Source organism: Chionomys nivalis, chromosome 5 (assembly GCF_950005125.1).
Source record: "Chionomys nivalis chromosome 5, mChiNiv1.1, whole genome shotgun sequence".
Lineage (NCBI taxonomy): Eukaryota > Metazoa > Chordata > Mammalia > Rodentia > Cricetidae > Chionomys > Chionomys nivalis.
Genome location: NC_080090.1, coordinates 25,343,844 through 25,368,813, shown reverse-complemented (window position 1 = coordinate 25,368,813; position 24,970 = coordinate 25,343,844). Strand labels below are relative to the sequence as shown.

At 48.3% G+C, this 24,970-nt stretch overlaps 2 protein-coding genes across 2 annotated transcripts in view; both read left to right on the top strand.

Annotated features, from left to right (window-relative positions):
- Nucleotides 1–21,602, top strand: part of Stimate (STIM activating enhancer) — a 44,693-nt gene extending 23,091 nt beyond the window's left edge. Inside the window, exons 2-8 of the mRNA XM_057769969.1 lie at nucleotides 6,022–6,070; nucleotides 7,471–7,566; nucleotides 9,508–9,629; nucleotides 13,313–13,425; nucleotides 14,895–14,972; nucleotides 15,842–15,991; nucleotides 17,684–21,602. Coding sequence (XP_057625952.1) covers nucleotides 6,022–6,070; nucleotides 7,471–7,566; nucleotides 9,508–9,629; nucleotides 13,313–13,425; nucleotides 14,895–14,972; nucleotides 15,842–15,991; nucleotides 17,684–17,800 — 725 coding nt within the window. The 3' untranslated portion in view covers nucleotides 17,801–21,602. The remainder of the gene's footprint in view (nucleotides 1–6,021; nucleotides 6,071–7,470; nucleotides 7,567–9,507; nucleotides 9,630–13,312; nucleotides 13,426–14,894; nucleotides 14,973–15,841; nucleotides 15,992–17,683) is intronic.
- Nucleotides 21,603–22,544: 942 nt separating this feature from the next.
- Nucleotides 22,545–24,885, top strand: Mustn1 (musculoskeletal, embryonic nuclear protein 1). Its single transcript, XM_057769970.1, has 3 exons — nucleotides 22,545–22,908; nucleotides 23,893–24,025; nucleotides 24,198–24,885. Exons 1-3 carry the CDS (start codon nucleotides 22,900–22,902, stop codon nucleotides 24,302–24,304), a joined length of 249 nt encoding a protein of 82 aa, XP_057625953.1. The 5' UTR covers nucleotides 22,545–22,899; the 3' UTR covers nucleotides 24,305–24,885.
- Nucleotides 24,886–24,970: the final 85 nt, after the last annotated feature.

Genomic DNA, 24,970 nt, shown 5'->3' with positions numbered 1-24,970 from the left:
AAGCCTATTCCAGATAGGGTTAAAAATGCATCCTCATGCTTCTGTTGCTCTAGAACCCCTTCTGGTACCAATATCTGCATTAATCACGGTTCTCTAGAGGAACAGAACTTAGGGAGAGGGGAGTGTGTGTGTGTGTGTGTGTGTGTGTGTGTGTGTGTGTGTGTGTGTGTGTGTGTGAGAGAGAGAGAGAGAGAGAGAGTGTGTGTGTGTGTGTGTGTGTGTGTGTGTGTGTGTGAAGAACACTTATTAGAATGACTTTCAGATTGTGGTCCAGCTAGTCCAATGATGGCAGCCTGCCAATAGGAAGGTCCACAAATCCAGTAGTTGTTCAGCCCATGAGGCAGGATGTTTCATCCGGTCTCCAGTGTACACCAGAATGCTGAAGAAGCATGCTCTAATGCCAGTGAGGGGATGGACTTGCCAGTGAGGCGAGAACAAACAGGCAAAGAACAAAGCGTTCTTCTTCCATGCCCTTTATATAGACTGCCAGCAGATGTGGCCCAGATTAAAGGTGGATCTTTCTATCTCAAAATACCTGGATTAAAGGGAAATCACCGGCAATACCTGTTCTCAATTCTTACAACATCTATTAATCTTTATTAATTTTGATGAAAATGACTAGTTAGCATTTTCAAAGTCAACGTCATCAAGGCTTCTTTTCTTCTTGTGTGTTTATCAGCTGCTATATTGCTTTCCATCAGAGTCCCTTGTGAGGTGCTGTCAGGGATAATACTGGGACTCACTCCTCCTCGGTTCATTGTCATTAGCAGGTAACACTGCCTCCTTCCTCTCCTTCCTCCCAGGGGAAGCTGCAACTTCCAGGACTGTGTTCATAAGAGTAAGCTCATTGACTGGTTCAGCTTTTCTGAGAGGTCATCATTTATCTCTTAGCCCTTGGCTGAGCATGTTCAAGAGGTCTAAATCTGGCTACCTTAGAATCTTAGCTGATTCAGAAAAAGTTAAGTCCTTACCAAAAACTACTTGTGAGCACTTGTGGTTAAAAACCTAGTTGTCTGGTTCTGGCTTCTGAGTCCAGATACTATGATCAAGACCTTGTGGACCAGTTTCTTCTGCCCTGCACTAATGAGTAATTGTCCTCTGGCATTCTTGCTGGCAGCTTCCTGTTTCAGACCAAAGCAATTTTAGTCTCTATACCTAAGTTGAAAGAACCTGTTATGAAAATTCATAGAACTTACTGAAATCAAAATAATTACCCAGACAATCTCAAGAAATGGAGCTTGAGGGACAATCTAAATACATTCCTTTGTTCAGCAGATATTATCCAGCTATCAAATGTGAGCCAGGCTCCATCTAAGTGCCACTGGTGAATATGGTTGGCGTGACCCCACAGAGCTGACATGCTACTGAAAATAAGACAAATGGCCCGGAAAATACGTGAGAAGCCAGGCCTACCGACTTAAGCCAGTAATCCCAAGTACTCATGAGGCTGAGATAGGAATATCATGATTTCAGTCTCCCTGAGCTACTAAGCAAGTTCTAGGCCAGCTTGAAGTTTAGTTAGACGTTATCTTAAATTAAAAATATGAAAGTATAGTCAGATAAAAATAAATACAACAGGGGCTACCGTTGTAGGTCAGTGTCAGGGTGCTTGTCTAGCACACATGTGGCCCTGGGTTCAGTCTTCAGGACCAAAAAAAATAAGGAAAAAGAAACATGGTAATTTCTGAGTACCATGAATAGTATAACCAGGAGGTTGGTGACCTACAGATGTGGGTGTCTGCAGAAGCTTTGAGGAGATGACCTGAGAACCAGTACAGGGTAGGGGAAGTCAGTCACTTGCTGGCCTGGAACAGAGTGCTGCTGCAAGAGAAACAGAATGTGGGTTTTTGGTGCAAGAGGAGGCCTGTGTGGAAGAGGAGTGAAGTCAGGTCAGAAGAGTAAGCGAGATCTGGCCATGTGGGTGGGACCTTGCTAGAGAAGGAGTTTGTCCTTCCTTGAATGCTAGGGAGAAGTGAGGGACAGCTTTGTGTTTGTGTCTTTAATGGTAGGGGATTATTTACTAAAGTGAAATGACACATCTTAAGTATGAAATTTGATGAATTTATATGCCATTGTATTTTAAGTGAAAAGAGATTGCACAATCTATTTCTCTTCTGGAGGGGCCAGTGACAGCTAAATGGATGAATGGGTGGATAAATGGACAGATACAGAGATAGAAAGATGGATGGGTGGATGGACAGATACAGAGGTAGAAAGATGAATGGGTGGATGAATGGACAGATACAGAGGTAGAAAGATGGATGGATAAACGGACAGATACAGAGGTAGAGAGATGGGTGGATAAATGAACAGATACAGAGATAAAAAGATGGGTGGATGGATAGGTGGGTGATAGACAGATGAACAAACAATATTCCATCTTATAAAACATAGTATGGCTCTGGGCAGGTATTTATTTACTGAATTTTGGAAAAGAGTGGTGGAAGATGCCATCTGATATTGTCTTCTTGCCATCTCTGCCCCAGGAAAAGGCCAAGTGGGGGCCAAGAGAAGGAGTTTGACTCCAGTTTGTGTCAGTTGGCTTCAGCCTGGGCCGTCAGGTCCCCCAGACGTGCTTGTTGATTGTGGTTAGCAGATGTGGCCTAGATTTTTCTGCCCTGCCAACAGGCCCAGCCGATTCATCCTTCTCTTTGTTGAGGATGACTCATGAACTGGACAGGCATGTGATGTTTGTTTCTGCGGTGTGATTCTTAAGGGTTATTGAAAAGCTCCCTCTTGGAAGGTAGCTTCTGCATTGCTGTTTTCTAGTAACTGAAAATCTGTTGTTCAGCGGCCCTGTGGTTGATCTAAGTCTCTGAGTCCCCATGAGCCTGCTTAGTTGATTCTGTGGGCTGAGTTCTCCTGGTGTCCTCCATCCGCTCTAACTCCTAAATTCTTTCCACCCCCTCTTCTGGAGGGTTCCCTGATCTCCAAGGGGAGGGACCCAATAAAGACCTCGAATTTAGACTCTTCTCTCTGCATAATGTCTGCTGCTGGAGGAAGCTCTATAATAATGACTGGACAAGGCACCAATTTATGTGGATAGCATAATAGTAAGAAACATGTCATTGATATTTATTTATCTATTTATTTGCTAGTCATGTTTGGTTCTATCCTAGGTCTCTAGGCTATACAGTCTCTAGTTCCTGGCCATCCAGGCAATGTCAGGTCTAGGCTCCCTCTCATTGCAGGATTAAACCAGACATTGGTAGGCCACCCCACAAGTTCTGTGCCACCCTTGCCCAAGCACATCTTGCAGGATTGCGTGGCTGTGTCTGTGACTGTGCATTTACTTAATGGCTAATATCCACTTATAAGCAAATACATACTTTATTTATCTTTCTGGGTCTGGGTTACCTCACTCAGGGTGATTTTTTTTCTACTTTCATCCATTTGCCTGTAAATTTTATGATTTTTTTTAAACAGCTGAGTAGTACCTCATTGTGTAAATGAACATTTTCTTTATCCATTCTTATGTTGAGGGATACCTAAGTTTTCTCAGTTTCTGGCTCTTATGAATAAAGCTGCAATGAAAATGGTTGAGCAGGATGGAGTATACTTTGGGTATATGCCCAAGTCTCGAGGTAGATGATTCCCAACTTTCTGAGGAACTGGTGGATGGCTACTTCTTACCATGTCCTCACCTGGTCTTTTCTTGGTGCACTCATACTTCTGTGTCCAGATTCCCCTTTTTGTAAGAACATCAATCATACTGGTTAGGACCCCCCAAAGGACCTTATTTATCTTAATTGCTTTTTCAAAAGCACTGTTTTAGCCGGGCGGTGGTGGCACACGCCTTTAATCCCAGCACTTGGGAGGCAGAGACAGGTGAATCTCTGTGAGTTCGAGACCAGCCTGGTCTACAAGAGCTAGTTCCAGGACAGGCTCCAAAGCCACAGAGAAACCCTGTCTCGAAAAACCAAAAAAAAAAAAAAAAAAAAAAAAAAAAAAAAAAAAAGCACTGTTTCCAAACAGAGTCAGTAAGGATTTATTCCATAGTACTGCAATTGTTTTCCTTTATCCATGCATCACGTTAATGTAGTAGTATAACAATAGATTTATTCTGTAATTACTTATAATGTATTTTAATTACACCATTTTATGTGACTTGTTTAGCATATATAATTATAATCTATAACATATATAATGTATAATTTCTCTCCATAAGCCATTAGAAGGAAAATTATAGCCACTCTGTTACCTAAATGTGTGTATTGTAGAAATTAGAACATTCTCCTTTTGGAATATTTGATGTCCTTTATAATGGTGAGGAGAGAGCTGGGCATGGTGGTACACGCCTTTAACCTCAGCACTGTGGAGGCAGAGGTAGGTGGATCTCTGAATTTGAGGCCAGCGTGGTCTACAGAGCGAGTTCCAAGACAGCTAGGGCTACACAGAGAAATACTGTTTTGGAAAATGGAAAAGTAAAATAATACTAATAATGATGAGGATAAAATGGCTCTGGCCCCAGCTGCAAGTTTCTAGACCATTCTCTTGTGAGCCCCTACCCCTCTGAGGCTTGGCCTGCTTCTAGGAAAACCTGCTTTCAAAAGCCATTCAGGCCAGCAGGGCCTCTTGGCTTCCACTTGAGCTTCTTTGGCACTGTTGAGGTTTTGGGTCCACATGTGTCAAGGACGCAGCAGACTTCCTGATAGCTGCACCAGCTTTTCAGTCTCTGTACCAACACGACCCGAGACGGCAGACTTGCTTGCTATTGCAGTCTTTTATGGGCAGCCTTGCCCTGCCAAATGTGGACTGCTGTATTTATTCAGAGAGCAGGGTTTATTGACTTGCGTTCTGTTTCCTCTCTAACCCTCCTCCTGCTGTTCCTCTGGCAGCTTGGGATTTCTCCAGAAGTTGGTTTATCGCCTGCTACCAGTTGTGATTAGGGATCTTTCATGCCTTCAGTCAGTCTTTTTCTTTCTTAGCACTTCAGTGGGGGTAAATATCACACCAGCAGCACTTGTGGTGATTGTTTTAGTTGTGGAATGTTGCCAAGAGCTTTAGGAATGCTTGTAATAGTGAAACTTTATTTCCTCTATTCTAGACAGTGTGCCCAGACCACTCGGGCACAGGTGCAAACCTGGTGAGTTCTTTGCCAGCCCAGGTTGAACAGGTTGTTGCTGCCTCTTCCAAAGAACTGTGGGCACAGCCAACATCCTTTCTTGGGGCCTCCATCCAGGAAGCCATGTCTGCATAGTTCTCAGGGCTGCTTTTCTAAGCCAACTCTGCTTAGACTCTCCTGGCTCTTCCTTTCCTACAGGATTCACTCCAGACTCCCTGAACTAGTACTCAGGACCCCCACTACCCAATTTGGTCCATGTTCAATGTGCCGCCCTCTTACCTGCTGTTTCTCCAGCAGACTTTCTTGTTATCTATTATGGTGAGACCTATTAAATCATTCTGAACTCATAGCCATGTTCTGTTGCTGTACCTGTGAGCTCATGAAGCTGTGTCTGCTCGGCGTCCATGCTCCTCTCTGGTCTTTCGGCAAGCTCTTACTCAGCCTTGAGGACTTAGAAGCCAGTCCTAACTACTGCTTCCAAACTCAAATTTGTCTCTTTTCTAGCACTTTCCGTCCTGTGTGACTACATAGCTCTGCCTGTTTCCTAGACAGCTAACTTTACATTTGTATCCTCAGTGTCTGGCTTGGAGTAGACAGTAAACCTCAGGATAAGTGGGTGGATTGTCCTCAGACAGAACATACGCTAGAGTGAGAAGCCACTGCATTGTCCTTTGCTGTTCCTGGTAATTACCTAAGTGAGCTTTGTCAGAAGGAAATGCAGGTTTCTGCACCCTGTGAGAAGTCTTGCTCAATAAGTATCTCGTTCTGAAGAATCCATGCAGACAGACAGCAGTACAGGCTCTCGGTAACCTTCACGTGAGCAATACGTGTATGTCCTGAGCTAACAATGTATTTTAAGTCAACAGTGTAAGTAGCAGGTGAACTGATAACCCAACCTGTGTATGTACTTTGCTTTGCTGTTTTGAGAAACTACTGATGTCTGTCTGTTCTTCCAGTTAAACGCTTCCGAGAACCAAAGCATGAAAGACGACCATGGAGAATATGGTATGTACCAGCATGCTGACTCACCCTAGAAAGCTCTCTGCTCTGTTGGGGATTTGGTGGGGACTGGCAGCAGTGTATTGGGGTAGGTAGGGCATGAAATAGGAGAGATTATGTATCATATAAAGGATGAGGAATTCCTCACATGGGTTTTAGGAACGCTGTGTAATATGCAGTTAGTCCTGTTTTTTTCCCTTTATTTATAATGTTGCTTTTGGCAGTGGACGATGACAGCACAAATGTGGCAGCCTCTGCTGCGGATCTCTTCCTTTCGACTTGTTACGAGATTATTCTTGACTTCTGCAGTCTGTATGTGTAAACAAATACAAATTTATTTGGAGATTCGTCATGCATATGCCAGAGATCCTTAGAACACCCCCTACGAGATGTGACCCAAAACTCAAGGAAACAGTGTTTATATTTCCTGATTTGTTATGAAGGACACAGATAAATGGCTAGACGGAGAGGTTCAGTGAGCTGGAATGTCCCGAGCACAGTCCTGTGACGATGGCTTCAGAACACACCATCCCCTGTGTACCAGTTCATTGTTCACTGGTTCCAAAGTACTCCAGGCCCCATGTGTTAAGATCACTAGACTTGCCTGTCTGTTAACTTAGTCTACAGCCCTTCTTTTCTCCCTGGAGTATGGTGGGTCCTGGTTTAATCACAACTTAGTCTTTCAGTGGCCTTGCCATCCTAAATCTTTGTAGGAACTAGTCACCTTTTTAGAACAAAAGAGGCTCCTATCAACCAGGACAGTCCACAGGACTGATAAGTCTGTGAGGGGACCTGGGGCCAAACACCAAGTATTAGGACAAAAGATATTCCTCACACCTCTAGCACTTGGGAAGTTACAGGGGCCTTGGGACTCTGGATCAGGGGTGGAGAGCGAGTATTTAGTGTAGATACTCATTTTGTGTAGGAGGACCCTACAGTAGCAGTTGTGTGTTCGTTATGTGGTGGTCAAGCTTCAGAAATAGATTCCAAGGACGAAACTCCTAAACAGTAAGTCATTTGGCAGGAGACAAGCAGGCTTCAGGAAACAGTGTGGACTACCCTGAACTCACTCCTGCCCTAAGGAAACTTCCGCTCCCTTTCAGAAGACCCCATCGTCATGTCAATAAGTGCAATTGGAATTGTCACGCATGCACTCGCTGGTTCTTAAAGAATTGTTCCCACAGGTGGGGAATTCGTATTGGTCTCACTCGGTCTCTGATTCCCCAAAATCTGTCATTTAGTCCTACTCTGACAGCTAGTGAGGAAAGCGAGACCCTCTGCATCTTACGCATGTTGTTTCGTATCTCCTTCCACTGCATTTAGGAATGACTTTGAGGCTTGGTCTGGGTGATCTTTGGCTGCGGTCCTGTCAGGTTGGTAACCCTTGCTGGTTCTGTTTTGTGCAGGTTTTTAGACACTTCCAAACAAGCCATAGGGATGCTGTTCATCCACTTTGCAAATGTGTACCTAGCAGATCTCACTGAAGAGGACCCTTGTTCACTGTGAGTTTTGTATTTGAATTCGACCTCAGTTGAAAATATGGACTGGCCCTCTCTTCCCTTGCTAGTGCAACCCTCTTGCTTGGGAGAGGCACCCATCCCTTCCCTTCTGAAGTCCTCTCCAGTTTCATCCTATGCATGCCTTCATGAGTTTATATACTCGGCTTTTGGTTGGCTCTTAGGGTTTTGACAGTTACCTTGTGTGTTGGCTTTCTACTAATCAGTCCAAGTTCAGGCCTAGCAGCCCCATGTTTCCAGCACCCTCCCCCCAAGCAGGACAGGACAGCGTGGCAGGAGCAGCTCTGTGCCAGTTACAGAGCACATAGGCTTTCCGATGTGATGTGAGATGCTGTACTTCTTACTAGCAGGAGGAGTGGTCATTCCCTTAGCAGACAGAGTAGCAGAGGTTTTACCCCAATCGTAACTCTTACTCCCCATCTTCAACTTCAAGTTAGAGGTGCCAAACGTTCACACAGTGCAGAGGTGGTGGAGCTAGACTTCAACCAGTCTGCGCCATGGCCCCATGATGCTCTGATGCCTGAGTGGATCTCCTGTGTTGAATACAGAGTAGTTTCCAAGGACAGCACACAGTGGGTTCAGGAAGTATTTGACAAGTATATAAGTGAGTGCAAGACTGAATGTACCCATTCCTTGGTGTTTCCAGGCTTTGCCTCAGATGTGGAAATGCAGGTGTGGATAGCTTTCCTCACCAATTAGAGTGGTAGCCTCCTGCCAGAGTAGAAGTTGCTTTGGGAGCTGTGGCTGTTCTTTCTGACTCTGATCAGAGAGTGACCTCTTGTGTCTTTAAGGGGGAAGAGCAAGCTGCCTGCCTCCCTCTCCATGCTTGTTTTTTTGGGGAGGGGCGGGGGGCTCTGGGGACTGAGCACAGTATGCTGCCCCCATATTGGAGTATTGTGCACAGCACATAACCAGGCTGGAGCAGAGGTCTGCTAGTCTGCATGAAGTGTCTCGGTCCTAGCAGCTCGGAAGCCCTGTTCTTGAACTTATCTACTGGGAGTTCAGAACCATTGGTGTCACAGAGGGTCAGGACCTGCCTCAGTGACCTCATTTTCCACTTAGTCTCTCTTGGATAGCTGGAGCCTGTGTTCAGCAGTGCTCAGTTAGATCTAGGTATAGGGCCCTTGGGGGGGGGGGGCAGGTAAACAAGATGTTTTATCTTGGTGAGAAAAGGTTTGCATCTGGAGAATGGAAATAAGCCTTGCAGGAATGTGTGGTCACTATGGGCATGCCTCCCCACGCCCCTTCCTCCAGTCCTCTGGCCTTTTCTCAGAGCAGCAGAACACTCACTGAAATATAAAAGTCAAGTCTGGGAGTGAAGTTATGGCAGAGCATCTGCCTAGCATATATACAGGGTACCGGGTTCCATCACCAGCACCACTACAAAAAAGTAAAGCTATTGTTTGCACACATGATTACAGATGGGGTGAACGTGTGGCCGTGTGACCTGTCTGCTTTGTCTAAGGAGTCTCAGAAACCATTATCCTCAAATGCCCTGGGAAAGTGGCACAGTTCTATGACCTCATGTGGCCTGAACCATCAGGGAACAAGCAGAATTACTTAATGGATTTATTGTTGTCGGTTGGGTTTTCTTTCCTCTCAGTTTCCTTGCTACTTCCAGGTATGCTGTCTTCTACTGAATCTTGGCCTTGGCACATACACTTGAAATTTATAGTGTCTTTGCCCTTCTCGTTCCTATTCTTCAAGTTTTCAGTGTTAGCGCCTTTTCAGACACCTAGAAATGGAAGCCGCCATTTCCATTGCCCCCTGCATAAATACATGTAAGGGTACCACTCTTTTTCAGTAGGTCAAACAAAGACTGGATCTCTTACTTAGCCTGATCCCAGATCCTGGTAAGTGCTTCACTGAGGCCCCAGCTTAGTGGCTTTTGTTCCCTGACCATGCCGGTATGGCCTCTCTTTCTAGGTACCTCATCAACTTTCTTCTGGACGCCACTGTAGGCATGCTTCTCATTTATGTGGGCGTACGCGCTGTCAGTGTCTTGGTGGAGTGGCAGCAGTGGGAATCCCTGCGTTTTGGAGAATATGGTAATGTCCATGGACACCGGGTAGAGCGTGTTGGGGACTACTCACCCTGTGTAGCTCGGAAATCTGGAGGCTTGGGAGCTTTTGGCTGTGAAACAGAAAGGGGTGTGTTTTAGGGTCTGAATATTACTTTCCTGGGGGCAGGAAGGAAGTACTTCAAGGCCAAAACACTCACTTTTATGGGAGAGAAAATGGCAGAAGCCAGGGGAAGCCCTTCTACCAGAGGCACTTGTGATCCCACCTGCAGGACTGCGAAGCCACCTCATTCTGCTGAGATACCCAAAGATCTCACCTCACCTGCCCACACATTAGAAAGAGGGGGCCAGTCTTGTCTGGGAAGGTAGTCCAGTGTCTGCCCTGTCACTCGGCCATTCTGCTGACTGGAGTGTGCATCCCCTCGAGGTCAGGTTAACTATGCACTTGTCCCCATCTAGCATGTGGCTGTCCCAGTCACTCAGACATGAGGTCATCACCACCTAGATAGAAGGCTTCAGGCCAGCAGCTTGGTTTACAAGGCCTACCTTGTAAGACCCCTGTGTCACGTCCTGAGTCAGAAGCTGCCTTTGGCTATTAGCATATGAAGAGTTGAAGGTGACCTCCATAGGGGCTGCTAGTGCTGAGCTACTCTTCTGAAACAGTGTTAGTAGAGCTTCACCACAAGAGGGCACCAGGGCAAACATGAGAGTTGTGGTTAGAAATCTGGATCCACATTCCCGTCAGGCCATCCAAACAAGCCATGGCTCTGGGCCCAGAGAACTGCTCACTTCTAGGTGGCTGAAGATCTCTGAGGGGCTGACAGTTTAAAAGGGCACATGATGGGCGGAGCTGGCTGTGGAGTGCCTTGGGAATGTCTAGAAATCTTAAGTAATTGTTTGTCTTCAGGGAAGATGAGCTCAGGGGAGGGCTTTTCTTAGCCTGTTACTTGATGCCCGTGAGTCACTGACTTAAGATGGTGCCACACACAGCGTGTCTGCAGGACTCACGGAAAGGCCTTTGCAGTGCCTAAATCATAGCACTCTCAGCTTGCAGGACAGAAATGGGCCACACCGCATGTGGACCGAGTCTGCGTCATTCTCATTTATAAAATGGACAGCTAGAGGAGTTAAGTGACAGAGCAGCTGGGGCATGTGTGAGGCCCTGTCCTCTGCACCAGGAGTCCTAACACCTTCCCTGCCTCCATCACCACTGCTCTCAGTGCGCTTTTACTGTGGCGCTCCCTTCTGGAAGCAGAGACTGTGTGTGAGCCCTGTCTTCTTGGCCGTTCCCTTAACTCAGTCACTGCTGTTGGGGACTAGAGTCCTCAGTGTCTCCAAAGCAAATGTCCCTTTGTCAAGGATTGTCCCAAGTCCTCCTCTCCTAGACTATCTTCCCCAAAGCTGCTGCTTTTTAGTTGTCTGTTGTCGATAGTTTCATTTGCTGCTATAACAAACCACACAGGCTTCGTGCCTTAAGACAAACCCATCGATTTAATTTGTAGTTCCTCCAGAAGTCTAACCCAGTTCTGTTGGGTTAACACGAAGGCATTAGTAGGTAATAGGGATGGTTGTTCTGTTACCCTGCCGCCCTCTAGTTCTCTCTGGGTCCCTTCGCTCATGATTCTCTCCCTCTGCGTTCATAGCCAGTAGCCAAGCTCTTCTCAGGGCATTCCAGCCTGACCTTCCACCTTGAAGGGCCCCTGTGATTCCCTGATTGTACCTAGACACTCCATATATTCCACTTAGAGTCTGAATCACAACCTTGATTCCATTAATGGCCAGAATTTCCCCCTTATCTAGGTCACAGCACGTGTCATGGGTTCTGGAGATTGGGATGTGAGCATCTTTGCAGGGCCAGCACTCTACCTTCCACACCTGTGAACTTGCCTGTCCAGTTGAGGCAGGAGCTCCATGTAGGCCCCACAGCTCTCGGGTAAACAAATAAGAGGGGTTTGCTCTCTAGATAGCTTGCAAACAAACTCTCAGGTATGCACTCAGTTCAGCTTTAGTGACCTGTGGCCTGGGTACACAGGAGGAGAGGGTGTGTGGGTGGATCAACTGGACACGGGTGCTTTTTTCCATCTTTGGTGGTTTTGAATATTTTTATTTTAGTTTCAAAAAACAGAAGGCAGTGGCAACTCCACTGTATAGACAAACTTACAAAGAGGAGGAATCATTTCTCCTTTGTCACTCACAGCTCACAAGCAAATGGAATGAAGTTACATTCTGACAAGTGAGTGTCCTTGTAAACAAATGGTATCACTTTGTCCGCTGGCCTCCAGACACACTGGTCCCTTTCAGACATTTCCCAGGGGACTTCCTTCACAGCTGTCACCATTCTTGCCTAAAAGTTTCAGCAAATAGTTTCCTCTCCTGTTCAAGTGACCTTTTTCCAGTAAGGTCAGGTGACTTACCAAAAGCATTGCAAAACTTGGATTATCAGCTTTTCCAGGAGGGTTGGTCCTTCTGAGGTGCTGTGCTGCAACCCAGATGCCCTGCCCCCCTGCCCTGGGGCAGAAGTAAATAGGAAGGCATTAGAACAGGCAGCTAGTCTGTGTCTGTGTTCTTCCTGCCCGCCTCCTAGCCTTGTCCAGAAAAGGAAACAGCAGAGTCTGGTGTTCGTCCATAACAGCTATGTAAAAGCATTCTCTTGCTTCCACTACATTCAGCTTGCAGGCCCAGGCAGAGCTGGAGGCCTGCAGCGGGAATGCCTGGGGTTGCTATGGAAACAGAAGAATCCAATGAGAAGTTAGAGATTTCTCTGCAGACCAGATTCTCTTCCTGAAATGTGAATTTTCCCCTGTTGTGGTCAGTGGAGCACAGACTGCTCTGGTTGAGCATCCAGAGCACAGCCCGGGCACCGGCTCTCCCACTTGGAGGAGGCCTCTCGTAAGGTTCTGTGCTACCTTAGATCATGCTCTGGAGAGGCTGGTCCTCCACCATTCTTTGAGTCCCTTTTTGAAGCATTCTAGAGGTACTGTGGGGCCCGATCCCCCATTGTGGACTGTTGGGCCCTTCCCAATCATTTCCTGAGCATAGCCACTGACAGAATCACAGACAAGCCTCGGTCGTAGCTGCTGGCCTCAGCCTGTTTGCACCCTTGTGAGGGCTTCTCTCTTCTTTGTCCTAGCCAGCGTTAATAGGTTACCCCCCAAATTTGTTTTTGTTTTAATTCTTTAAAAAGGCCCTGGAAAGTATCAACTTGTCATTCCTTTACATGAGTTCAGTCAGAATCTGACTTCTCTAGGTCCGCTTGATGTTCTCAGGACTGAGAATGGGTGGCGGGAGGAGGAAGAGGACAGAGAAGTTAACTGCTGCATTTCTGACTGCAGTGCCCAGTCTCAATAGTGGGCAGAGAACGGAAGGGACAGCACCAGTTGCTGGGGAGTCAGCTGTAGATAGTGGTAGTGCTCTTGCTTCACCCAGAGAGCCAGCGGTCAGCTCTTGCTAACTTGAGTGCCTCTTAACTCTGTCCTACGAGTTTTTGAAAGAAAAACATTCTGGTATGTCCAAATTAGGAATTCTGGCTTTATTCAGAGCACTGCCTGCTTAGGAATGAGGTGCTTTGTAGAGCTTTAGGGACTCATGAAGGACCTTAGAGCCAGGGTTCTGAGATGCAGCTAGGGGTACAAGCTGCAAGGGGGTTGTGGGTGGGTGTTGTCCTACTCAGCTCCTGGGCCCATGTGACTAAGCACCTCCCTGTCCCTGCAGGAGACCCTCTGCAGTGTGGGGCCTGGGTGGGGCAGTGTGCCCTTTACATCGTGATCATGATCTTTGAAAAGTCTGTCGTCTTCATCGTCCTTCTCATACTCCAGTGGAAAAAGGTTTGCCTCCTCCCTCTGCATGTGCCACTCCCTGCTGAGCCATCAGACAGCATCTCACATCACCCCAGCCCCAGCCTGCTTGTTTTTGTTTTAAGCTCTGTGAAATCCTGGATTTGGCCCGATAGAACAGCTCTTTACAGAGTATTAATCTGTCGTTCTTGTACTGGCGTCCGTGCACTGCCTGTGAATACATGTCTTCTCTAGGCTAAACTGTGGGCACATGCAAACTTAATGGGAGCACAGTCCCTTCTGGGGTGTTGCTTGGTCTGGTTAGTCTTCAGACTTTGTAACTGTGACTGTCTAGCTGGCCAACGTCCTTCACACATGTGTCTGGGCTAGCCAGTTCAGTTTCTAAGGTCTGTCTCCACCTACATATCATACTCCCTGGGAGTATCCCCAATCCTGCCCTCTGTTTTCTAACCCCAGTGCCAGCCCTGCCTACTGCCCTCTGACCCCAATGCTACTAGATACACCTATGCCACTCATTCCTGTATAAAATAACCAAGGAGCCTTCTAAAACATGTGACTCAGATATTGACTTTCTTTTGGTTTTATCTGTGACTGAGGTTTTGCTTTTTTTTTTTTTTTTTTTTTTTTTTTAAGAAAATAAGCCAAAGTCTTTCAGAGCTGCTGTGCTCCAAGGTGATGGCTGTACAGGATTTCTCCTGGAGAGTGATCTAGCACCTCATTGTCCAAGTCTCTAGTGATCACCCACTGAGTTTCCACTGCTGCTCCTCTCCAGGGCTTCAGGCTGCTCCACTGGATTGGGTCCCACTTGTGTGAGATTTAGCCAAGAAGAGGCTAGAGATAACGGGCCAGACAGTGTTTTAAGTGAATACAGTTTCTGTGTAATTATTTCAGGTAAGGGCGTCACTCTGTTGTAGAAGGAGCAGCAGGTCGCTTTCCGCTGCCTGGCTCCCGACTAACTTTACCCAAAATAAGTACACGGAAACTATATTCATTTAAACACTGCCTGGCCCATTAGTTCTAGCCTCTTATTGGCTAACTCTCACATATTGATTCAACCCATTTCTAATAATTTGTATTGCCACTTGACTGTGGCTTACCGGCATGAGTTTAACCAGTGTCCGTCTTGGAGAGAAGAGCCATGGCGTCTGCCTGATTCTGCCTTCTTCCCAGCATTCTGTTTGGTCTACTCCACCTATCTAAGCTGCTGTCCTATCAAAAGGTCAAGGCAGTCTCTTTATTTAACCAATGAAAGCAACACACAGAAAGAAGACCCTACATCACACTTGGGTCTGACTCGGTGGCCTCAAATCTACAACAAGGGGAAGCTGCTAAAGGGCACATGACCCAAAGTGGCTCCGAAGGTCCCTTATCAACAGTCAGATCTAGGGTCCGCACCACCGTGAGCCTACGGGGTTGTTTCCAGTGGCTCTTGGGTAGTGTCTGAGTCTCTGTGTGCTGTTCTGTGGTTTGCTCCTCACTGTGTGTGTTTCTCTCTGCAGGTGGCCCTATTGAATCCAATTGAAAACCCAGACCTGAAGCTGGCCATCGTCATGCTGATTGTCCCCTTCTTTGTCAATGTCAGTGCCTTGTTGCGTGTTTTACCCCAGCTTGTACCCTGCCTTCAAGGGTTCCTGTTCAAAGCCCCAAGTGTGACACAAAAGTCACGTTGTAGCCCCCATGTAGACCTTTCTATGTAGCCATCCCAAGGTGGGAGTCCTTCCTCAGAAGTCAGGTACCCTCTCCAGGGCCCCTATTTCAGATGAGGAATCCTAGGAAGTATGGCTTGCCTTCCCTGCTATGCCACTTCCCACTGAAATATCCCAAGATAGGTGTAACTTCTAGATCAGGATCATTTCAAGTGTTCTTCAGATATTTATTGCTGAGTACAGACATCAGAGAAACTCATGAGCACAGTGGTCAAAAGTGAGGAACCAGTGGTGTAGAGTGCTGAAGGAACCGGGGGCTCCCTGAAGCAGCAGACTGTGTGACCACCTGTGAAGGGCCCATGAGGGCTCAAAGCAGGTAGTTAAAGACCTTGGTTCTAGGCCCAACACAAGCTACCTGGTTTGTTTTGGTTTTTTTTTTTTTTGAAACATGGTCTCACTACATAGCCCTGGCTGTCCTGGAACTCATAGAGATCCACTGCCTGATGACCTCCCCAGTGCTGGGATTAAAGGTGTGCACCATCATACTTGGCCTCAGGCTGCCTGTTATTTAACACAACAAAAACCCATGAGTGAGCACAGCAAGAATTATCCTGCTGTTCTCTGATAATAATAAAAGCACAACATAGGAAACAGAGTGATAATTTCTCTTGAATGTTCCGGGAAATAGTCAGGGCTGAGTGAGATTCTCTTTTCTTACCTCATAGAAGGGTGGCTATGGATCCCTCTGCTTTGCTTTGTTCTGGTTTATCCAGAGTAACCTGCACTGTTCCTTCCTACAGGCTTTCATGTTCTGGGTAGTAGACAATTTCCTCATGAGAAAGGGGAAGACGAAAGCTAAGCTAGAAGAAAGAGGAGCCAACCAGGACTCAAGGAATGGGAGCAAAGTTCGCTACCGAAGGGCAGCATCCCATGAGGAGTCTGAGTCTGAGGTAGGGGTCTCCTTGGCTCTCCCAAGGGAGAGTCATACCCTGGCCATCATAACTTGGACTCTGGAGGGTCTCATGTCTCATGTTTGCATCTCGTCTCCTGAATGCTGATTCACAGCACTAGTCAGAGGGGAGGAAAAAGCTGAGCTGGAGAGTAACCCAGGTCACTCAGAGCCTCATCTAGCCAGAGCCCAATGCCGTCATATGTGCCTTCCCGGGGTAAAAAGATGCTGCGTGTAGTCAGGGTGACTTGCTACAGATAGTCCCTGTGGACTAGCAGTAGAGACAGCCAGGTAAGGGGAAATGCCCCTTATTCCAGGGAAACATGGAGGTCTCTAGAGCCCTGTTCTCTACTAACAAGCAAGGGAAGTACTGACTGCAAGCTTTGAAAATATAAGACTACCTCACAGAGGTAACCTCATCTCCCTTTATCTGCTGGGGTGTAAATTAAAGGGCTTGATGTAAGGATGCAGCCCGGGGCAGGGGTATGTGCTCTAGCTGGTCTGCAGCATTCATTGCACTTTTGTGCCCTAGCATGTTGCAGCAGGGTTGGCTGGCCTGAGGAGACTCCATAGTATCGAGCACTGTGCTGCTAATGGAAGCGGTAGAAGTGGCCGAGATTAGCCAGACCTGGTGATACATGGCTTTAATTCTGCACTTGGATAGTAGAAACACTCAGATCTCTGTAAGTCTGAGATCAGCCAGGTCTACATATTAAGTTTCAGGCCAGTATGGGCTTTTTAGTGAGATCCTGTCAGAGAGAGAGAGAGAGAGAGAAAGAGAGAGGGGGGGAGAGAGAGAGGAGAGAGGGGGGAGGAGAGAAGAGAGAGAGAGAGAGAGAGAGAGAGAGAGAGAGAGAGAGAGAGAGACTGAAGAATGCACTGATAGCTCATCATCACATCATGGTACGGCCTGCAACTAAGGCATAGGCAGCACCCCTGGAGAGCCCTGGGCAGGCTGGGGGGACTTTTAGAAGGTGAGTAGATTAGATAGATGGCAAGCCCACAGTTCTCCAAGTTTCTGTTCATAAAATCTCTTGCAGCACTTACTGCATCATAAGACTTGGCAAACACTTGATGAATGGCAGATAGCCATAGAGCAGGAGTTACAGCTCATGGGCATTCACAACCACACGGCTTGGCCTCTGATGGGAAAGTGAAGTTCGCATTGGCCAAAGCAGGGAGCGATCAAGTGGTTCCGTCCACAGTGTTGAGGCTGTTTGCCCCACCTCTGCAGATGGAGTCCACATTCCCCATGGTTCTCAGAGGTGTGAGGCCAGCTGCTATGGCAGGAGTGAGCAGGTTTGTCCTCAGTGTCTCAGCTGTCTTCGTCTTCAGAAGTGACAGAGTTGGCTCAAGACAGCCCGTTTGGAGCTGCACGCCCTGTGTGGTCCCTGGGATGGTTTCATTCCCTTTTGAAAGAGACCCTGTGATTCCATGCACCCAGGTGATTTTGATAGGGTTTGGGTCTGCCTGGAAGTCGGATGAAGGCGTGGGGAAGGGAGCATTAGTAAATTGACGGATGAGGGTGGTGACTTTGATGTTAGCTCCAGCAGGCCAGCACATCTCACTGTGGACCCTCTTCTAGGAATGTAGGAGACTTGAGGCCTCCCAGAAAGGCTGGCCTCCAAGGAAGATAAGCACAAAAGGAGCTTCTACCACCGGCATCTTAGGCCTTGTCTCTTCACTACCTCAGGTCCTGATCTCAGCTGATGACGAAATGGAGGAGTCTGAGGCCGAGGAGGATCTCCGCAGACTGACCCCCCTCAAACCTGTGAAGAAGAAGAAGCACCGCTTTGGGCTACCTGTATGACACATTCCCACGCTGCGGATGACAGTCATGGGGCCCAGTCCTGCAGCAGCACCCTTCCCTCTCTCTACCCTCCTCTCTACCTCCTCTCCTCTTGCTGTCTCTGCCCGCTCTCTGCCCGCCCCAGACTACTGTGACTGAAAAGAGGGAAGAGGAACCGTGCCCGAGGGGGCTGTGGGCAGCTGGAGGTCCCGCTCAGTTGCACTACAAACACTGACCAAATATGCAAGCGAAGAGCTGTGTTTGTTGTCGTCCCTTTGGGGTGCTGTGAGACCCCTGTCCTGTGTCTGACCCGGGGGCATGGTGGAAGAAAACAGAGCACACACAGACTGCCGGGCCCTTGTGCCGAGGCTTGGGCCTTGTGGACTTGTGATGGCTTGGGGTTAACAGCCGCTGGTTGACCCAAGTTGGAATAGGAATGCTTTGTTACTCAAAAGGCTTTTGTAACTCTTTATTTCTAAAGCCAGTTTTATGAGCTGTGACAGTGTTACTGTTTTTTGAGTATGTGTTTATTTCCTACAAAGTATCTATGGGTCTAATGGGCATCAGATTTTTAAGTCTTCCGTATGCTGTTTGACTTTTATATTTTTAAGTTATATTTTCATACTACTGTATTTAAAGCTCTTTTTACTCCCCAATGGATTTCTTTGCCTTTCATGGGGTATGAGCTGGTTGGGAGGCGGGTAAAAGTCCGTAGTTTTTCAGCCGGGGTGTTGTTAGGTAACATGTGATGACGAGATGAAGGATCTAAGGGAAGGGTAGACAACCTTTATCTGTGGTTAGAAATCCATTGTGCTGAGGTCAGACCTGAGCAGGAGACAGCTGTTCCGAACGGATCTGTGTGCTCCCGTGTGTGGGAACAGAGCCCTGCCAGGGCGTACAGGCTGGCATGTCAGAGGCTTTGGTTAAACTTGATTAAGGAGGGAGCTCAAGAGTTAGACATTTGTGTCTGGGGGACTCGGGACCACCAGGCTACTCCTCCTTCAGAGCCTCCCAGGAGCAGACATGAGAATGGTTCCAGCCTCTGCTTCCAGTGCAGCAGCTCGCAGAGCCAATCTTTGCCTTGGTGCCTGTCACCAGCTGTCACCTGCTTGCTCGCTCAGCTGTCTGGGGAACTCTACCTAGCCAGAAAAGCCTGTTGTCATGTCTTCTAAAGTTGTGAAGTAGCAGGGGCAGAGCAGATACCACGAGAGCTATTGTCTTACTGTGGAGAGAGTATGAGTTATTTCTAGACTGTGGCTCCTCCTTGGTGGTTACACCCACTTCTCAGCCGGGCCACAGTTTATCTGGTGGTACAGGCTGACTTGGCAGTCTTCTGTAGAAGCGGCCGAGTGGAGCTGTCTGGTGGCTTGTCAGCCCAACAGTCAGGCCCCTCACTACTTCATGGTGTGGCGATCACAGAGGAGGAGACTCCTCAGACTCTTGTAAACCTACGTAAGAATGTGTTTTGCTTAAGCATCTGGGATCTAAATATGCTTGTGGCGTATGACCCAAGCCCTTATCCAGGGTACCTAGGGCCGTCCTCTGCCACTTGAAGTCTTACTTGTCCTAGACAAAGGGTATACTCTGAGGTGTCTCTCTCAGCTCATCTTCTAGTCCAAGCACCACTGAGAAAGGAGAGGTTGCCGTTGGAGGCTTTACACCATTGGCCTGTGAAATGGATTGGTCAGGCCCTGCGCTGTTCCTCTTTCCTTTCCATCCTATAACCACGGTCACTCCCTTCCCCTTCTCTAGGAAGGTTCCACGGAGTGTTGTGGGTAAAGTACAGCTCGAACTCCTGACGAGGTAGATGGTCAGTTCCTGGTGGTGCTGCTGATGTTATCCTCACACCCCCTCCTGTATCACTGTGCTAGAGATAACCTGTGCTGCCCCGACCCCTGCCATCCTTCCGGAGCTCAGGGCTGGAACCTCATTTTCAGATTTGAGCACCTCGGGTTTGCAGAGCAGCCAGAGGTGAGGGAACCACTGCAAAGGATGGGAACTCCAGTTGCATAGGCCTCGCAGAGGTGATTCGTAAGGTCCTTGCAAGTACAGGGCCTGAGGGACAGAAGAGTGGAGTGAATAGGTACTTCTGTGTCCTGATTTTCACTAAGGGCTCTAGTCTCTGAGCTGAAGCTGTGCAGCTGACCCAGCAGGAAAGGAGTTCCGACAGGGATCTGATACCGGCCCCTGTCTGTGTGCAGGTTTGGTGTGTCTTTACTCCTCCCCTCTTCCAGTGTGGATGTGTGCATGCACATATCAGCATAAACAGACACTCACACAGTTCTGCATCCCTCAGGAGAGCCCCCTGGGTCAGTAAGGCCTTCCTGTTACTGTGGTGCACTGCCTCACCAGAGTGGATGTAGAGGGCTGTGGTCGAGACATCTTCTGAGCTGTCCTCCCTCCCTGGAATGAGTGTGCCCATCACTTGTTCCAAGGTGCCTTATGAGGTGGGACCCTTTACTGGCTAATGGCAGGCATCACCAAGCTAGGAGAAATAAAAATGGAGTACTCTCATAGCTATGGTGTGCCATCAGTCTGATTCATCCAAACTGGTATCCTTGCCAAGCTGCTCTTGGTGGAAGCTTGCAAGCCAAGGCACTGAGTTTTTGTAGCCAACTGAAGTAAACCGATGAGAGAGAGCCGGCACCCAACTCAGAGATGGTGGTTAATTTTTTTTTCATTCCATTTGGCTGTTGGTGGGACTTTGATAAAGGTAAGAATGACTGGTGAGATCCTATGTGATGGTGACTTCTCAGTCTGTGTGCCGGAAGATGTGTCAGAGAGGAGCCTGTGGCCCCTCGACCCTGAAGCATGTTGGTAGCTTCCTGCCTCAAACTTTAAACTGTGAACTACCAGGCAACAAGGAGCCGTGTATTCACATCCCTTCTCGTGCCTCTTTCCTCAGGGAAAACAAAAAAGCTCAAATTCAAGTTGTACCTTCCCTTTGGCAGCACAGGCTACTGCTCAGGGTCCACATCTGAAAAGTGCCCTGGTCTATGGCCGTACCACCCTGAAAATGTCCGATCTCATCTGAAAGGTGCCCCAAGACCCTTCCTGCCAGGCAGCCACCACTTTGTAGAATGTGAGCTAGCTCTTATATGAGTGGTTCTCAACCTTCTTAATGCTGCAACCCTTTAATGCAGTTTCCCATGTTGTGGTGACCCCCAACCATTAGAATTATTAGAATTATTGCTGCTTCATAACTACAATACTGCTACTGTTATGAATTGCAATGTAAAGATCTGTGTTTTCAGATGGTCTTAGGTGACTCATGGAAAGGGTCACACGACCCCCAGGTTGAGTATCACTGTCTTAAATGAAGTTTCACACAGTGAGAGACTTGTTTCCAGTGAGGGACCTGTGGTCAGCCTTGCTTTGAACAGCCTGAGTTCTGAGTGGGTAAGTGGATTGGTTGGTTGCCTGGCTTGGTTCTTAACTTTTCTTCCCATAGTATTTATTAGAGGTCAGAGCTGTAAGAAGAAAACCATTGCCACCTCAGCTGCCTGCCCGGTGGGATGTGTCATCACTGGTGTTGGGAGTCACAGAAACGCGCGTTTCAGATGGAAGGGAAGATGGTGGACTTGTAAACTGGTCTACAATAAAGTGTCACATTGCATTACATTAAAAAGAAGAAGAAAGAAAGAAACCATCATTTTTGTGGTCCTTGGTGTTGTATCCTCTAGAACTGAAATACCTCATTGGGCTAAAAAACCTTTTACTGTATCATGGCAGCTGTGGAGTCAAATCTGCAAGGAAACAAGCCAAACATAATCTGTCTTCCCTCCTGATGAGTGTCTTAGTCAGTTTGCCTCCTAGTGCTGTGTTTGGGGCTGAGAGAGAGGTGAACATCCCATATCCTTGTCCTTGAGACCAGGACTAGACAGAGCTAGCTGTGGGCATTTCTCACAGGGCAGGGCCTGGCCTCTCTTTGGAGTCACTGGCATTGCTCAGATCAACACTTACCCAACCTAGACCTGGCAGTGCCCCCACATTGACCTGCCAGGAACCAGGGCCAGAACAGAGGCTGGTGTGGAGTTTGAGGTACAACAGCCATGGAGTGATGTTTAGGATAACTGTATCTTAGTCCCTGGTTGGATGTCATCTGCCTGGAGCCGTCAGGGATAAGAATAATGTCCATGGTAGATTGGAAGGAACTGAGATAGGTCTAACAGAGACCAACCTCTAACCCATATCTACCATTGCCCGCCTCAGGCTTAGGGTCCCTCATGTGCCCAAGGTGATCTTTCCATGCAAAATGAGGCTGTCAGGAATACTAAACAGCTCTCCAGGGAGCCTTGCCCGTTTCCTTACAACTTAATAGCTGAACCTTACAACCCAAAGTAGCAGTGCTTCAGCTGTCCAGTTCCCATCTTAGGCAGAAGCCCTCTCTAGACCATCAGCAAGCATGGTTTTCTCCTGGTCCCTCCTGAGCGCTACCCTGCCTTGCCTTGTCCCTTTGCTAAACTTGTCCCACGGCTGCGTAGAGGACCATGGCATCAGCAGCTCCCCAGAATCTCCTCAGCCTCAGTGTCTCTGCTGTGAACCAGAGGTCGCTGTGAGTAGTCAGCTATGCTCACCATGAGGAAATGCTTCCAAGTGACCGGAAGCTTCTGCCCTGCCAGTGCACCGAGATGGAAAATCTCTTTCCCCTGGATTCCAGGGGTAGAAGAGAAAGATAAACAAGCTTAAGTATCCACCCTGGTTCAGGGCCCTCCCTTTCCTCAGAGATTTCCCCTCCCACCCCTGCCACTGGGATGGGTTCTTGCAGTCAGCCTGCCCAGACTGTCACACACATTCCAGGGTTCACATTCATAAACACAGTCTGGACTTGGTGCCAGCACCTCCCACCTGCAAGAGAGCAGCTGTTCCCAAAGGCACGGGGTACCCCCAGCTGTCTATTTTTCACCAGGACTGCTGCCCATCATCTCCAAGAATAAACACCAGCTAGGAGCTGCGTGGATCTGAATCATGTGGGAGCTTCCAAAGGAGGGGAGTGACTGCCCAGGACACATAAGCAGACCAGCTATATAAGTTCCAGAAGGTTGGACTTCACACAGATCTCTTCCTGTGGCTACTCCCCGCCAGAGACTTACCTACAGAGAACTTACTTGGCATCTACCATGTCTGAGGTAAGAAGAACCTAGTTGTGGCTAGCTGGTGCCAAGGACGTTGGGAGGGGCAAGACTGGACACTAATTGGTGGTGTCGGCTTTGGACTAAAAGCCAAGCCTAACAAGAGGCCCTGCGGCTCTGGGAGGCTGGGCTCATTGAGGACACTCCAGTCCCACCAGGCTCTGGTGAATGGCCTTGGTTGTCCCACAACTTGTGAGGTGTTGGGGGTGGGGAGAACTTAGGTAGACCAGTGTGTGCCTTTGAGTGTGTGTGGGGGAGTTGGCTTTGATAGCGTAGTGCATCCAGTTGTACATATTCGTCACCTGGAGGAAGAGTGACTGTGCCTATAGGTCACAGCTGTGTCCTTCTGTTTCCCTAGCAGGGTGTCTCTGGGCAGGCCTGTGTTTCCCCGGGAGCCTTGCCCAGGCAGAGGGAGGGAAGCCCTGCACCTGCCTGCAGGGCTTAAGAAGAACTAAGGCCTCAGCCTCACAGGCGCCTGGGGTTCACAAGGAGGGGTTAGCAGAATCTGACTTTCCTGGCTCTACTGGGACAGACAGAATAGCAAGGTTGTGCTTGCTGCTTGCTCCATGACTGTCTACCCTGTCCCCCTTCCAAACCACAATAATTGAAAATGCCAATGTTTTCGATTTGGGGAAAGGGTAGGGGGCAGTCCTTATGGGACGCTTTGCTACCCAGTGAACAGGGCATAGAACTCACCCGATTTCCTACGACTGCTCAGTCTTGAAGGGCCTGTGTCCCGTGTGCCCAGTCCTGAATTTGGCAAACAGGCCAGTATGAGGCTGCAGTGGCCACCACCCCCAGGAGCTCTCTATGGGCCAAGGTCAGATGTCCACGTCAGACCAAGAGGACAGGGGGACTTATAGGGGTTGGGAGAAGAGTAGGCTTTGAATTGAGTTTGGTGATCTGGGAAGATGATCCCCTGCCAAAGTTGAGGGGTTCATCTCAAGGCCTCTAATTGTAAGGCTCTCTGGGCTTTCCAAGGTTGGCACTGCTGAAGCCCCCATCAAGAAGAAGCGTCCCCCTGTGAAGGAAGAAGACCTGAAGGGGGCCCGCGGGAACCTGGCCAAGAACCAGGAGATCAAGTCTAAGACATACCAGGTCATGCGGGACTGTGGTGAGTGTGCTGCAGGCCCTTGGTAGGGCTGGGGACATCAGCATCTCCCAATGGTAGCTGAGAGGTGTTGAGGGCTACTGGGTATAAGAGGGGCTACACCCAGCATAAGGAGCCTTGTTCCTGAGAAAACCAGTTTAGGTCCCTGCTTCCACTCCTCTGCTCTTACCCACAGAGCAAGCTGGCTCAGCTGCCCCGTCGGTATTCAGCCGCAACCGCACAGGCACCGAGACAGTCTTTGAGAAGCCCAAAGAGGGACCTGCCAAGAGCGTCTTTGGCTGAGAAGTTCACACTGCACCACTCCAAACACCTGGACACAGGAGCCTTTCCCACGAGCTGTCTATCTATCTGTCTGTCTATCTATCTATCTATCTATCTATCTATCTATCTATCTATCTATCTATCTTTTTTATAATGCTGGAAGATGCCTTTTTCCTGCTGTCTCCAGAACCACCATGACTCCCACAGCCATGGCCCTTCTTTCCCAGCACCTTGGAAACACCAATAAAGAGGGTGCCTGAGTGGCTTCAACCTTGGGAAGGTGTCAGTTGGTCAGTGGCTGTGGCCACTAACTGCCAAGGGAGAACGGGAGCTGTGAGGATGTAACACATTCAGTGCCCTTCCTGGGCTCTGGGGAGGACGGGGATAATGTGTGTGCTTTCAGGGCCTCTGGGATGTACTAAGAAAAACCTTAGACATGGAGACATGGTGCAGACCTGATGACTAGACCTTTCTGCTCTCCTTGGGTTTTTTGTTTTGTTTTTTCAAGACAAGGTTCCTCTGTGTAGACCAGGCTGGCCTTGAACTCACAGATCCACCTGCCTCTGTTTCCTGAGTGCTGAGATTAAAGGTGTGAGTTACCATGCCCGGCTTCTGTTCTCCTTCCTAATCCTCCGTTTCAGGGCTGGAAAGATGGCTCCACGGCTGAGTATTTGATGTGTCTGCGAG

Excerpts from the sequence above, each read along its gene's own strand:
- Mustn1 (XM_057769970.1), top strand. Across the intron at positions 24,026-24,197 it reads CCAGGTCATGCGGGACTGTG|AGCAAGCTGGCTCAGCTGCC; the intron begins GTGAGTGTGCTG and ends TCTTACCCACAG.